The sequence below is a fragment of the Danio rerio genome, chromosome 24 (genome assembly GCF_049306965.1).
Source record: "Danio rerio strain Tuebingen ecotype United States chromosome 24, GRCz12tu, whole genome shotgun sequence".
NCBI lineage: Eukaryota > Metazoa > Chordata > Actinopteri > Cypriniformes > Danionidae > Danio > Danio rerio.
The window spans coordinates 31370951-31386887 of record NC_133199.1 but is presented as its reverse complement, the minus strand read 5'-3'; the positions used below and the strand labels follow the sequence as shown (position 1 = coordinate 31386887).

General features: G+C 44.5%; 2 protein-coding genes across 6 annotated transcripts in view; one reads left to right on the top strand and one right to left on the bottom strand.

Moving 5' to 3' along the window:
- The window catches only part of vipr2 (vasoactive intestinal peptide receptor 2), a 79850-nt gene that overhangs the window by 26211 nt on the left and 37702 nt on the right, over positions 1–15937 (bottom strand). For 2 of the 3 annotated variants that reach the window (XR_012399243.1, NM_131779.1), the window contains 1 exon segment: positions 11998–12095. The exons of the other annotated variant lie outside the window; for it this stretch is intronic. Coding sequence is in view for 1 of the 2 variants with exons in the window: in NM_131779.1 (NP_571854.1) it covers positions 11998–12095 (98 nt within the window). In the remaining variant the exon portion in view is untranslated. 3 annotated transcript variants of the gene reach the window in all.
- On the top strand, positions 1964–5284 carry LOC141380718 (uncharacterized). 3 transcript variants are annotated; one of them, XM_073940867.1, is made up of 3 exons: positions 1964–2147; positions 2305–2372; positions 2504–3702. In XM_073940867.1, the coding sequence occupies exons 2-3, from the start codon at positions 2316–2318 to the stop codon at positions 2696–2698; spliced, it is 252 nt and encodes an 83-aa protein (XP_073796968.1). In that variant the 5' UTR covers positions 1964–2147; positions 2305–2315; the 3' UTR covers positions 2699–3702. The 3 variants fall into 3 exon arrangements, with proteins under 3 accessions (XP_073796968.1, XP_073796966.1, XP_073796967.1); XM_073940865.1 differs by having other exon boundaries at positions 2305–5284; XM_073940866.1 differs by lacking the exon at positions 1964–2147 and adding an exon at positions 2167–2203 and having other exon boundaries at positions 2305–5284.

Sequence of the window (15937 nt, the reverse complement as noted above, 5' to 3'; positions counted from 1 at the left end):
ATTTGCACATGCTATTCTTGTGTAAACTCACCAGAGACTGCTGTCGACTGACTAACTCACTGATTGACTGATCACTCCATGCACCCACTTTCCTAAACCCAATCGATAGTGTTTTCAAAAGCACAGTTTGACCTGCCCACCATCTTTACTAAACCCAACCGACAGTGATTGTGTTTTACCTGCTTTCTGAAACCGTTCTTTGCCAGACTCGAACCTCGTCGTACCGTTCAACGCCTTAAGTCTGCCAACGTACGCAGTGAGTCAAACTGATAACAGCTGAAAAGCCATCCTCACGGAGGTAAGTGGTCAGCTGGTAGCGCCATCAGCGGCGTCATACCACTCCATTGCGTTCATTTTAAAGACAAAATGCAGCTATAGGTAGCTCTGACAAAATTATTTGTGCTCTCCAGAAATGTATTGGGGGTACATTTTCACAATGACAATGTGTTGCAACCAAGTAGCTCATTCCACATCCTGTTGTTTTTGGCACACTGTAAAAAAATGTTTTACAGTGTAGCTTGACTACAATATAACCTGCCAGTTTCAGAACTCACAGTGACCCCTCTTATATGTCAAAAGGTCAAGGGATATATTTTTCTCAGTTTATGACCCACTTAAACCGCTTGGTTCATATAGATTTATTTTTAATCTCTTTATGATCATTTCAAAGCATCAAAGTTTTGTGTGAGTAGACTTTCATTGAAGGGACAGAAATCTTTCAGATTTCATAAAAAATGTCTTCATTTGTGTTCCTTATTTCCAAAGTGGATAAAAAATTACATGAGAGTGAGTAAATGATCGCTGAATGTTCATTCAGGGGTGGCTAATAAACACAACATTTACATTCATGAACTAAATCAAGTGTGAAAGAAAAACCTGTCCATTTAAAATACAGTTTAACACAAAATTATTAGCCTTTCTGTACATTTTTCCTTTTCAAATGTTTCCCAAAGTATGTTCACCAAAGCCAGGAATTTTTCACTTTTTTCCTGTAATATTTCTTCTTCTGGAGAAAGTCTTATTTGTTTGTTTTATTTTGGCTAGAATAAAAGCAGTTTTAAATTTTTAAAAACCAGTTTAAGGTCAATACTATTAGCCCCCTACATACAATTATACAAGGCTTTGCCTAATTACCTTAACTTGCCTAATTAACCTAGTTAAGCCTTGAAAAAACCCTTTATGCTGAATAGAATCTTGAAAATTATGTAGTAAATTACTGTCATCATAGCAAAGAACAAATAAATCAGTTATTAGAAATGAGTTGCATTAAAACCATTATGTTTGGAAATGTGTTGAAAAAAATCTTTCCATTAAACAGAGAAAATATAGAGGGAGGCTAATAATTCAGGAGGGCTAATAATTCTGACTTCAGCTGTTTGTGTATATCCATCAAGCAGAATTGCTTCCAGTGAACCCGAAAACTAATACCAGGTGTCCTTTCAAACAGAATCAATACCCCAAGGTTAGAAGATCAATGTGCGATTTAATTCGTCACTGGGCTGGTTTTAATTTCTCTGAAGTGTCCCGGGGCAGGACTTCTTTGAAGCGAAGCAGGACGGGGCTCAAGAAATCAGGTTTCAGACAGGTTTGGCTCAAGGTCAATCAGTGTTTCTACCAGTGCCTCAGGAGGACGACTTTAGTCATCTCTGCTAATTTCAACAAGAGAACTGGGCGAGGATGGGAACGTGCCCTCTGCTACTGTCTCTCTACCCTTCAGGAAATTGCTTTAATGTTTCATTTCCCCAGACGCAGGATCAGAATGAAAAACAGCGAACTGTCCCCTCATTGCTCAAATGAGCAGCGCCGCGTCAACTGGGCACCGTCCCAAAGCACTCGACTGCCAGCCGTCTTACTGAGGAGCACGTGCTGGATGGACCCTGAGTGTTGTCAAAAGTCCATCACAGAGACTTTTGATGAAAAACATTTTCATCAAAACATGGTGAACTCTGGCGCATGCTCGAGTGACGTCACTGGCGTCACTGTCTCCGTTCGGTCACACACTGTGTGCTTGAAGTTTGGACTTGCTATTTACTCGCAATTTAAATCTTAATCATTAAATTCTTCCTCATTCGCTAAGTATTTGTCTCTCCTACTTAGGGTGACCAAACCCTTAATACATTTATACAAACAAAGCTGCTTTAAAAACGGTCTGTCCCTCGAGCATCCGCCTGTTGTTTGTAGCTTTAGCCTGCTAGCGCCGCTGGTCAGCTAAAGCTACCGACCTCTTTAACCATACACTTTTGACTTACTGGCTTTGCTCTTTACCCCGTAAAATGTCGCTTCCGTCTCTGTCCTTGTGTGCAGGAGAAGCATCGATGGAGGCGTTGGAGCTGGAGCTGGAAGAAGTGGAGTCCCAGATCCGTGCGCTGGTGGTAAGACGGTCGCGGCTACGGGAACGGCTTCTAGCCGTACCTAATGCTAAGGCCGTCTCATCACCTAAGGTACGTGGAAATTACAACCACATCATTCCCTCTACCTCAACCCCGCGTCCTTCTCTGTCCAGGCCCAGCGCACCCGGGGCGCGGCTCAGCCAGGCGTCGTTCACGCCGACACCCGGCTACCACGGCGCCTGGGTGCAGCCGCGCAAGGTGCTTCCCAGATCCCGGGGCAGAACGTCTCCGCCTGTGTTCGAGATCTCCACGGAGAACCGCTTCTCCCCTCTCCGCGAGTCGGGTCCCGATGTGGCCATCATCGGTGACTCGATCGTTCGTCACGTCCGTGCCGCCTCCTCAAAAGGTAATAAAGTACGTACTTTCTGCTTTCCTGGTGCCCGTGTGAAAAATATTTCTACACAGATTCCAACCATCCTGGGCGCTGCCGAGAGCCCTGGTGCCGTTGTCCTCCACGTGGGGACAAACGACACCGGGCTCCGGCAGTCGGAGATCCTGAAGAAGGACTTCAGGAGCCTGATCGAGACGGTTCGACGCACCTCGCCCGCCACGCAGATCATCGTTTCTGGGCCGCTTCCTACCTACCGCCGAGGAAATGAAAGGTTCAGTAGACTTTTAGCTTTGAATGAATGGCTAATAACATGGTGTAAAGAACAGAAATTGCTCTTTGCTAATAACTGGAATCTTTTCTGGGAGCGTCCTAGGCTCTTCCGTCCTGACGGCCTGCACCCCAGTCGAGCCGGAGCTGAACTCCTGTCGGACAACATCTCCAGACTACTTCGCACCATCTGACTAGCAGGTAAAAATTCACAAAATTCACACTATAGCCACCTAGACTCTTGTTCACCCCACTTAAACATCAGTAACGCATATCTGGCGAATCCTATAGAGACTGTGTCTGTTCCTCGTATTATTAGATTAAGAAATAAACGTACTGTGTGCTCCAGGAAAAATCTAGTAAGAATCAAACCAGAAAAACCAGTAGAAAGTGAAAATACAAATTTCGTAAAACTTGGTCTCCTAAACATCAGATCACTTGCACCTAAAGCACTTATCATTAATGAAATAATAACAGAAAACAATCTTAATGCACTCTGTCTCACTGAAACCTGGCTGAAACAAAATGACTATATTAGCTTAAATGAAGCAACTCCTCCAGGATTCTTATATAAACATGAGGCTCGTCAAACTGGTCGTGGTGGTGGAGTTGCATCAATCTTTAGTGATTTCCTTAATATTAAACAGAGAAACGGACTTATGTTTAGCTCCTTTGAAGTATTATCGCTTAATGTTCAGCTTCCAGATACTATACAAAAACCTATGTTATCTCTCGCTTTAATCACCATATATAGACCCCCAGGACCCTATGTCAAATTTCTAAAAGAATTTTCTGATTTTATTTCTGACTTACTAGTCAAAACTGATAAAATACTAATTGTAGGTGACTTTAACATCCACATAGATGACGCTAATGATACATTAGGGCTCGCGTTTATGGATTTAATACACTCACTTGGGATAAAGCAAAACGTTGTGGGTCCAACCCATCGCTTAAAGCATACATTAGATCTAATTCTGTCTTATGGAATCGAGGTTATTGACGTAGACATTATACCACAAAGTGATGATATTACAGATCACTACCTCTTACTATATAAGCTATGTTTACCTGAAATCAGCAAACCCGCTCCAATACTCCGCCCTAGTAGAACTATTGTTCCGTCAACTAAAGATGAATTTATAAATAACTTACCTGATCTCTCTCTATTTCGTAATGCACCCGCAAACTCAAATGATCTTGATGTAGTAACCAGCAGTATGGATGCCATCTTTACTAGCACACTAAATACTGTGGCACCCATCAAATTAAAAAAGGCTAGAGAGATTAAAACTATACCATGGTATAATAGTCATACTCGTGCGCTCAAAACAGCAACCCGCGCCCTGGAACGTAAATGGAAAAAAACTAATTTAGAGGTCTTTAGAATTGCGTACAAAGACAGTATGTCCAGCTATAGGAGGGCTCTAAAATCTGCCAGGACCGAGCACCTGCGCAAACTGATAGAAAATAATCATAACAATCCTAGATTTTTATTTAACACCATCTCTAAATTAGCAAATAATCGGTCATCCTTGGAACAAACTACTCCACCGCAAATTAGTAGTGATGACTTCATGAATTTTTTCAGTAATAAAATAGAAGGCTTTAGACAGAAAATAGGAGATGCCAAACTTTCTGCACCGGCTTATACTCCAAATCCTGTAAATATTTCATTAAATCATAATAATAACCTACACTGCTTCAAAATCATAGAACATGAAGAGTTAGTGAAAATTATAAATAGCTCTAAACCAGCTACGTGTATGCTGGACTCAATTCCAACAAAATTACTGAAAGAGCTGCTACCTGCTATAGGAGAACCTCTTCTTAACATTATCAACTCTTCTTTATCTATAGGCCATGTTCCAAACTCTTACAAGCTAGCTGTTATTAAGCCTATTATTAAGAAACCGCAACTAGACACCAACAACTTAGCTAACTATAGGCCTATTTCAAATCTTCCATTTATGTCTAAAATACTAGAAAAAGTTGTTTCCACTCAATTATGCTCTTTTCTGCAGACGAACAATATTTTTGAAGTGTTTCAGTCAGGTTTCAGGGCTCACCACAGTACAGAAACCGCCTTAGTGAAAATAACCAACGATTTACTCTTAGCTGCTGACCGAGGGTGCGTCTCGCTATTAGTTTTACTCGATCTTAGTGCGGCATTTGATACCATTGACCACAATATCCTCATAAATCGCTTAAAGTCTACAGGTGTCCAGGGACAGGCTCTACAATGGTTTAAGTCATACTTAACTGACCGCTACCAGTTTGTAAATCTTAATGGACAGCCTTCACAAATCTGCCCAGTAAAGTATGGGGTGCCTCAAGGATCAGTTTTAGGCCCTTTACTGTTTACAATTTACATGCTACCTATGGGAGACATTATTAGAAGACATGGGATCAGCTTTCACTGCTATGCAGATGATACTCAATTATATATTTCCACTAAACCTGACGAGACGTCTGAACTTTCTAAACTAACTGAGTGTATCAAAGACATCAAAGACTGGATGACCAACAATTTTCTTCTCTTAAACTCAGACAAAACAGAATTATTACTTATTGGGCCTAAATCTTGCACACAGCAGATCTCGCAACTCAATTTACAATTAGAGGGATACAAAGTTAGCTTTAGCTCTACTATAAAAGATCTGGGTGTCATATTAGACAGCAATCTAACTTTTAAAAACCATATATCCCATGTCACAACATATATCCATGAAGAACAACTTGCAAGTACAATAAAACTGATTTTTTTGTTGATCCTTTAAAATGAAAGTTGAAATGTGACTGACTGATAAATGATAAACTGTATGTCACTTGCAAGACATTAACCAATGATAGCAGAGATCATTATCGTAGTGTTAACTAAAAGGTGCAGTTGCAAAAACACACAATTTCTTCATCTGGTTAAGGAAATAGGTGATTGTGCGTTTATGTGTGTGTGTGTGTGTGTGTGTGTGTGTGTGAGTGTGTGAGTGTGTGTGTGTGTGTGTGTGTGTGTGTGTGTGTGTGTGTGTGTGTGTGTGTATGTGTGTGTGTGTGTGTGTGTGTGTGTTTGTGTGTGTGTGTGCGTGTGTGTGTGTGCGTGCGTGTGTGCGTGCGTGCATGTTAAGCTGTGGTCACACAGCACTTTTTGGCCCATTCATATGCATGAAAATGCGACAGACTGGAAACGCAAGTGTGTGCAACAAGTTTTGCAGTCCGCTGCATTGCAAAGTTCAAGCTTGGTGAACTCTGACCTACGAAATTGCATCACATGACTGTGAGACCAATCAAAGATCAAAACATGACCTCTCTGAACGGAAATGGACCAATCGCTTGCATTTTTAAACATCTAATCATCTTGTTTAATACCACCCCTTTTGGCAGAATTTTGCATACTCAAACTCGACCATGACCATGGCATAAGTCTAAAATGGTCTTGTTAATTAATTCTCATACTTTGAAGTTATTTTTTTCCATATTTTAAGCTTGCTATTATTGTTAAAAAATATTATTTATAATACAAAATTATTTATAAATTGGGGTATTTTTTCATTACATTTCTATAATATACACTCACCGGCCACTTTATTAGGTAAGCCTTTCTAGTACCGGGTTGGATCTCCTTTGAGAGGGTGCTCGCTGCAGAGCCATTTGAGCAGAGCTGAGCTCCAGCGAGGGGGAGCATGAGCTCTCGGTCCTCCTCCTGTAAGCTGTTTTAATGCGTACACCAACCCCACCCCTAACCCTACCCCCAGTGACATCACTCGTGGAAGAAGTGCAAAAAAGGTGGAGCTCATGCTCAAGCTCCCCCTCGCTGGAGCTCAGCTCGCCCAAATGGCTCTGCAGCGAGCACCACTTGTCTCCTTTTGCCTTCAGAAATGCCTCAGTCCTTTTTGGAAGCGATTCAACAAGGTTCTGAAAATATTCCTCAGAGATTTTGGACCATATTGACATGATAGCATCACATAGTTGCTGCAGATTTGTCGGCTGCACATCCATGATGTGAATCTCCCATTCCACCACATCCCAAAGGTTCTCTACTGGATTGAGATTTGGTAACTGTGGAGAACATTTGAGTACAGTGAACTCATTGTCATGTGCAAGAAAACAGTCTGAGATTATTTGCGTTTTATGACCTGACGCATTATCCTGCTGGAAGTAGCCATCAGAAGATGGGTACACTGTGTTCATAAAGGGATGGACATGGTCAGCAACAATACTCATGTAGGATGTGGCGTTGACATGATGCTCAATTGGTACTAATGGGCCCAAAGTGTGCAAAGCAAATATCCCCCACACCATTACACCACCACCACCAGCCTGAACCTTTGATACAAGGCAGAATAAATCCATGTCTTCATGTTGTTGATGGCAAATTGTAACCCTGCCTTTCTTTGTAAACCCTAGGAATGGTTGTGCATGAAAACCCCAGTAGATTAGCACCAATAATCATGCCGCATTCAAAGTCACTTAAATCACATTTTCCCCATTCTGATGCTTGGTTTAAACAGCAGCAGATCTACTTGACCATCCCTAAATGCATTGATTTGCTGCCATGTGATTGTCTGATTAGAAGTTTGTGTTAAGTAGCAGTTGGACAGATGTACCTAATAAAGTGGCTGGTGAGTGTATATTCATTAAAATATGCTATTTAGAATTTTATATCCAAATATAAAATTATCCAAAATATATCCAAAAACCAAAAATTAAATTAAATCACATGACACTGAATACAAGAAAATACAGTTTTGCCACTACAGGAAAAATATTTCTTTTATCAAATATATAAAAAAAAATATTTTGTTCACACTGTGTTTTCAGGTGCAATTCTAAATTTTGTTAAATTCTTAACTATGATTTTTGCCTAAATAAACTTCACATTTGCTCTATAATACTTATTAAGGAACTATGTTTAGGTATTAGGCAGGATTAGGAATGTTGTACAGGATCATGCAGAATATTTACTTTATAAGTAATAATAAAGAGCCAATATCTTAATAATAAGGTAATAAGTCACCAGTTAATTGTGAAAATTGTTACCTAAATTGTTACCGATATTTAAAAATGATAATAAAAAATTAATTCATTAATTTTCCTTCACCTTAGTCTCTATTTCAGAGGTCACCACCGCTGAATGAACTGCCAACTATTCCAGCATATGTTTTAAGCAGTGGATGCCCTTTCAGCCGCAACCCAGTACTGGGAAACACCCATACACTTTCACATTCACACAAACACACTCATACACTATGGCCAATTTAGTTCATCCAATTCACCTTCAGCACGTCTTTGGACTGTGGATGAAACCGGAGCACCTGGAGGAAACCCACGTGAACACGGATAGAACATGCAAACTCCATACAGAAATACCAACTGACCCTGAGACTCGAACCAGCAACCTTCTTGCTGTGAGGCGACAGTCCTAACTAGTGGGCCACTGTGCCGCCATAAAAAAATAATGATAACATTTAAAAATACCTTGATATGAGGTTGAAATTCAAAAAAAAAAAAAAAAAGCTGCATTTGGGGGGAAATGTCACATTAACGTATTTATATTTTCTCTGATTCATATATTTTTACTTATCAGAGTTTCCCCAAAACTGCACATTCTACTGTATGCGTGCAGCAAATCTGTTGCTCTGCTCACTGAGATGTCAAAAGGTTCTAATGATATCCCGTTCAAATCCAATTGATATGCTGGATCATCCTGTTTTTGTGTCTATAGCCTCAGACAGGCTGATTTGCAGCATTTCCAGGCTGCTTCAGTCACGGTGCGCATCTCTTTTCATCATAGAGGCGATCAGAGCAGGCCCATGTGTCAGCACGTCTCCTCTGATCCACGCTTTCACCTCGAGTCGCGCTGACAACTCACTGCGCTTCACACGGCTGTTTATCCAGCCATAAGAGCCGTTTGCCCTCGCTGCTGGAGACCACACGCGTCCACAAATACTCCAAACCACAGTAAAGCAACAGAGAAAACACAACCATGTGTAGACACTTTTACATAAAACCCTTTTAAAAACACTGATTGCATTTCATCTTACTCTAGCTGAAGCTGATTTGAGTGCTGTCATCTTCAAGTCTTCATTTTCTCTGAAAGACAGCATTCCCCACGGTGCAGTTTAATGTCATTTTGGTGTATAACCCAGACTAGACATTTCTGCATCATAATTTATTAACTTGTACAATTTTACATTTGGAATGGCTGAACTTTCACTCTTGCCAGCTGCCTTATGTTAATCTGGGACATTTTAATACTTAATAAGACATTTATTCGTCATAATAACTTAAAGGGGGTATAAGATACTTAACTTCTGCATTTAAAGCCTTATTTAGTTTCTTTTTCGCCTCAGACGGCTGTTTAAGTTAGTATGCCGGGGAGGTTTCATCTGATTACGTTTGAGACGGGTCCTTTTTGTCAAAATGACAGTTTCTGCATAGAGCCTCCAACGTATGAAGTGGGAAGCTTAAAGTTCCCAACGTTCCGGTCATTCCCAGCATTCCCAAAGCTCTCAGCTCCTATAAAATAGCAGAGATCTATGAAGAGCATTTGTTTTATAAATAATGCCATGAATGCTTAATTATGCTACAAATCTTATGGCAAAACCGGTCATGGGTACTAGCTAAAAAAACATCTCATGACTTATGTTTTGAAAATAGGTTATAAAAATGGGAAAAGATGGGGAAAATGTGCATTTTTCATTGTTATTAATGATGGAGAGTTACGTTTATGACATGTCCTCTGATGCCCTTGTAATGGCAATAAAAAGAGAACACAATAACAAAGTGTTTCACAGACTAAAGCTTATGCATAAATGTAAATTAAGCAAGAATAAACACAGTTTTAGTCCAGCTCATTAATTCATTTAGAGAAGAATCTATTACGAAAACAATATCTGATTGATCACAATTGACAACAAAAACGAAACAGAAGATTGCAACGGTAGATTTATATTTACAGAAACTGAAAGAAATCAAGTGACTGTCTTTATTTATGTGCTATTTATTCATTGACTGTTTATTCATTGAATTCATTTATTGAAATTGTTCAAAAATAGATTTTTTCAAGAATTAAATTGACTAAGTGAGAGATTGAGTGAGCGAGCGAGTGACTGAATGATTGAATGAGTTATAAAGTGAACGAGTAAGAGACTGAGTGAGTGATTTAGGACTCTACACGGATTAAGATTCCGTGTGGGCCTAGTTATGGGTATGTTTTGAGCATAAAGTGCATTAGACCAATCAGTCTTATCTATAATTGCCTTTAAGAGTCAGTAACGTTGCGGCATGGTGCATTTGCTACTTACATGGCGGACTTCGTAAGTGGAAAAACTGAACACTTTACTAGCGAGAAAACAGTTAAACAGACCATCTGCGAGAGTATAAAGAATGAGCCTCTTTCATTCAGCCTCTTTACTTTCTCTTTACTTTTACGCTTCACTTTACTCCTCTACGCGCCAACAATACACCTTACCACCTTCTATTTTAGACCAGCACACCAATGAGTCCACAAAGTGGTGCAAATGGATTTGCTATTTAAACATCGAGGTGCAAAATGTAAAAATTATGGTTGCTGTGATCTGAAAATAGCAAAAAATCATGCCATACACGTCTTGTACCTTATTGCACCGAGTGTATGATATGATCCTTTTTGATTGAGTAAGTGAGTGAGTAATTAAGTGACTAATTGAGAAAGTGATAGATTGAGTGAGGGACTGACTAAGTGTCATTTTTACTGAATTTTTATAGGTTTCATTACCAACTCAATACATTTTGGAGTCCTAAGCCATGCTTTTGTTTTGCTTTTTAGCAAAGTAAGTGACATAATAATATCATCTTGTGGAGGTTTAAAACAACGGTCCCACTAAGTGGCCTTAAATAGTATGTACTTACACTAAAATTTATAATTTGTTACTATGTGATTATTGTGTAAACACGTTTTAACATTGTACTTAAACTTTACATCTGTAATTAATTTCTCTAATTACATTTATAATTACACTTTTTTGTCCCTTACACCCTAACCCACCCTAAATCTACCCATACCACCAAACATTTCCCTAACCTTACCCATTTCCCACCTCATTAGCTTCAGAAGTCTTATGCAATACATTATGAACACATCAAGTACGATCGATTTATATGTTGATGTAAGTACATAGTAGTAAAGGACACTTAATATAAAGTGGGACCAAAACAACTATTGCGATGTTATCATAGACAATAAATATCAGCCACCCCTACTTGACACCAACACTGACATGGTTCACTTCCCTAGATTCCCTCTACTCTATTCTCTAAAGCACAATCACAGAACCAAACTGTCAATTTCATGGGCAAGTGATCACTTCATGACAAACCTTTTAACCGACTGAGAAAATCCAGTGCTATAATGAGACACAAAATGTTACATCACTTACTTTTTTATGCCAAAAAGGAACAAAAAGCACCTCATTCTGCTCTGATTCTTTTTATCATCCCACTTTTTTTTTTGGCTCTCCGGCGCTCTTTTCAACTTCAAACGCATCTAAAACATTTGTCTCCAAATTCGGGATTCGGAGAAGAAATATAACGCAGTGTAATTTGGTTGAAAGCCCATGAAAATACTCTTGAGCCAGCTGCTCGATTTCTTTTAAAACTCCAGCGCTTTCTATGACTGTTTGTCTCTGTCAGCCACACGCATGAACACACACATGCATGCATGTACGCACTCACATCTCCAAATGCACACAAACACAGTCTCTACCCTAGAGGCCATCCCAGCTGGCATAGATGCAGGCACTAAAAGGTTCACGGTCCTGAAGTGCCCTCAGCGTCCACAAACGCTGATTTTTAGTGTGTGGTTGTAGCACATGTGGAAGAAACAACAGTGCCTTTCAGACAAAATATATTCCTTTGCTCTTTCTATTCATGCGTAGCTCCTTCAGGATGGTTAGTGCAATGATCCTAAATACAGTGTGCAATTAAAAAGCCGTTTCCAGAACATTTGACAGCGTGAACTGAGTCACTCACCATAGTTGTATTTGTATTTGTGGGTGCAAAACACACGCTGTCGATGCTGGGATACACGTTGGACCAGCCTTCCGTAGTGCAGTTCCTGCTAATGATCCCTAGAACAAACAGACATCGCTTCGTTAACAGGCAATTTATCACACTGATTAATGGCAATTTAGACTGACAAAAAGCATTGGTGAGTGTTTAGGTAGGTAGCGGTTTGCAACGCTGCACATCAGAGAAAGCTCAGAGATAACTAAACACAGAAATAAGCTAATTTACTAAATTATTCAGAAATAGAGTGAAGCTCAACAAAGCCTGTCAAGACATGTTTCATTCAAAGTCAAAAGAAAAACAATATCTTGCATGAAGAAAATTAGGTTCCCCTTCGGGGGGAACTCCAGCACTATAAGTGGATTTGATTGTAAAATCCACGCATTGGGAGGTTCGGTTCAGAAGCTACTCGTCTGAAAGAGTATTGAACGGGCCAATTAAGAATGAATTGGCAGCGCAAGCCTGCGCAGGTGAGCGGCATAAGCAATCAACTGAGTATATAAGCTCACCTGGCGCCAGCAGACGCTATCCTTTTCGCTTCAGAGCCTTTTCTGATCGAGCTTATGAGGGTTCCTCCTGCTGATCTACAGCCATTCGAGAGAACGATTTTCATCCCGGTCCAGAGCGAGTCCATGCAGCGGCAGACGGTCGAGCTGGGTATCTCCCTTGCCTGGCGTCCCTTTGGGTCCGGTCCTCCAAGAGCGGTGCGTATTGGTGCAAATCCTAAAAGAGCAACACAGTCGTGCAGCACGTCCTTTTCAGGATGGCGCTCCGACTGTGCGTTTCTGGTTGCGGGGGTTTCCTGGCTCCGGATGATGGACACGATCACTGCATTACATGTTTGGGGGTCCAGCATGTTAATGTGGTGCTCGGGGGCGGTTCATGTCGTCACTGCGATGCCATGACCGTTGCGCAGTTGAGATCGCGGTTAGCTTTCGTAAGAGAGCGAGCCACCCCAGTTGCCTCCTGTTCTGCAGCGGGCGCTCGGGCAGATCTGAGGGCTTCAGCGAAAGACAATCCGCCGCCCACGGGCTCGCGGACCTCTCGCTCCTCCAAGCGCTCCATCCAAGCTTCGGGTACTGAGAGTGATCCGTCTAATCAGATGGTAGCTCTCACGCTCGCTGACACCGGAGATCAGATGTCCTCCGCGGCATCGGAGGGCGGGCTTTCATTGTCCGACGATGATCCGCACCCGCTCGCCCCCTCTGGGCAAGCGAGCGCCGTCAAAACGGATCCTGAAGCGGACATGTTGGCCGTGCTTTCTCGGGCTGCTTCGGCCGTCGGGTTGGAGATGGTTTATCCCCCAGCCCCGCGGCCGGACCGACTAGATGGGTGTTACGTAGAGGATCAGAAGGCGAAGCCTTCGAAGCCTTTCGTCCCCTTCTTCCCGGAAGTGCACAGTAGGCTTACGCAGTCCTGGAGGGCACCTTTCTCTGCCCGCGCTGCGTCCGCCTCCGCCCTCACCACCCTGGATGGTGGAGCTGCCAGGGGGTATGAGGCGATCCCGCAGGTGGAGCGCGCCATTGCGGTCAATCTTTGTCCGCGTGGCGCCCCCGCTTTGCGTGGTCCGCCCCGTCTCCCGTCCAAAGCCTGTAAGTTTTCTGCCTCCCTCGGAGCTAGAGCTTACAAGGCTGCGGGCCAGGCAGCTTCCGCCTTGCATGCGATGGCCACCTACCAGCGCTACCAAGCGCAGGCGCTGGCTGAGCTGCACGAGGGTGGGTCTAACCCAGGCTTGTTACACGAGCTGCGTACGGCGACCGACTATGCTCTCCGGACCACTAAGTCCGCCGCCTGCGCACTGGGGAGGACGATGTCCACACTTGTGGTCCAGGAACGCCACCTCTGGCTAAACCTGGCAGATATGCGCGATGTCGACAAAGTTCGCTTTCTTGACGCGCCCATATCCCAGGCTGGCCTGTTCGGCGACACCGTCGGTGAATTCACCCAGGAGTTCAAGGCGGTGAGCGAGCAGTCGGATGCGATGGGCAGAGTCATCTATCGGCGGGGCCGTAAGCCCGCTCCATCCCCGGCCGAGCCATCCACCTCCGCTGTTCCTCGCCGAGGGCGCCCGCCAACGGCCGATGCCCCGCCCCCGCCTCCGCCTCCGGCGAAGCGATCGCGTCGAGCACGCCGAAAGCCGGTAGCCCCTCCTGCCCAGGGCGCCGCTAAGTCCGGTAAACGGACCGCGAAGCGTCCCTGAGACAGGCCATCCGGAGAAGAGGAGACTTGCTCTTTCCCCGCTGGAGGGCGGGGCCCAAAATCCAACGGTACTTTTCAGTGCCACCAAAGTTTCGATCAAAGAGCATTTTCTCCCTTCCCCGGATGTGACAGCTCAAGCCCCGCCAGTCTGGGACGCGCTGCCTCTCAGCTCGCAGGGCTTGCAAGCTCCGCCAGCGGCTCTCGGGCGCTGGGGGGACGGTCTCCCTTCTCCCAGCCCCCAAGCCCCCTCTCAGGAGTCAGGGTGCGGAGCCAGAGCGAAACGCTCTCCTCCAGCTCTTCTGTGGGACCCTCGCGCTCCCCGGATCAGCACACCCGCTCCTCGCTGCCCCTCCGCGGGTACGTCAACGATTGCTGCGATGACGTCATTAGCGAGGGCTCTGCCTGCTTGGTTAGCGCGGGCCAGCCCCTCGCGGTGGCTCATACGCACGATCAGACTCGGCTACGAACTACAGTTCTCCAAACGGCCTCCCAGGTTTACGGGCGTGTATTTCACCAGGGTCAATCCCCTGTCCGCCCCTGTCTTGCGAGAGGAGATTGCTGCCCTCCTGGCGAAGGGTGCAATCGAGCCGGTGCCTCCAGCCGAGATGGAGAGTGGGTTTTACAGCCCGTACTTCATCGTACCCAAAAAGAGCGGTGGGTCACGGCCAATCCTAGATCTGCGCGTTTTGAATCGCTGCCTTCACAAGCTGCCGTTCAGAATGCTTACGCAGAGGCGCATCCTCCGATGCGTTCGTCCTCAGGATTGGTTTGCAGCCATAGACCTGAAGGACGCGTATTTTCATGTCTCCATTCTTCCACGCCACCGTCAGTTTCTGCGGTTTGCGTTCGAAGGTCGAGCATGGCAGTACAAGGTCCTCCCCTTCGGGCTCTCTCTGTCTCCGCGGGTCTTCACCAAACTCGCGGAGGGTGCCCTAGCGCCTCTGCGGCTTGCGGGCATCCGCGTACTCAATTATCTCGACGACTGGCTGATTTTAGCCCACTCTCGGGAGCAATTGACTGCGCACAGAGACGAGGTGCTCCGGCATCTCCGCCTATTGGGGTTGCAGGTCAACTGGGAAAAGAGCAAACTCGCCCCGGTGCAGAGGATCTCTTTTCTCGGGATGGAGCTGGACTCGGTCACCATGGTAGCGCGCCTCTCCGGAGAGCGCGCTCGCCTGCTGCTGAACTGTCTGAGGGAGCTCGACAGCAAGTTAGTGGTCCCACTGAAATATTTTCAGAGGCTCCTGGGGCATATGGCTTCCGCTGCGGCCGTCACGCCGCTCGGATTGCTCCATATGAGACCACTTCAGCACTGGCTTCAAGATCGAGTTCCGAGACGCGCATGGCATGCGGGCACACACCGAGTCTCTGTTACTGCGCTGTGTCGCCGCACCCTCAGCCCCTGGAACGACCCCTCGTTCCTGCAGGCCGGTGTGCCTCTGGGACAGGCGTCCAGTCATGTTGTTGTTTCGACAGATGCTTCCAGCACAGGCTGGGGAGCCGTGTGTCGCGGGCATGCAGCTGCGGGCATGTGGGTAGGTGCCCAGCTGCATTGGCACATCAATCGCCTAGAGCTGTTGGCAGTGTTCCTTGCTCTCCGCCATTTTTCTCCGGTGCTGGGGCAGCAACACGTGCTGGTCAGGACGGACAGTACGGCGGCGGCGGCGTATATCAACCGCATGGGGGGTATGCGCTCTCGCCGCAT

What these genes read in the sequence shown, in the direction of transcription:
- LOC141380718 (XM_073940865.1), top strand. Translation starts at nt 2,316, where the DNA reads ATGGAGGCGTTGGAGCTGGAGCTGGAAGAAGTGGAGTCCCAGATCCGT.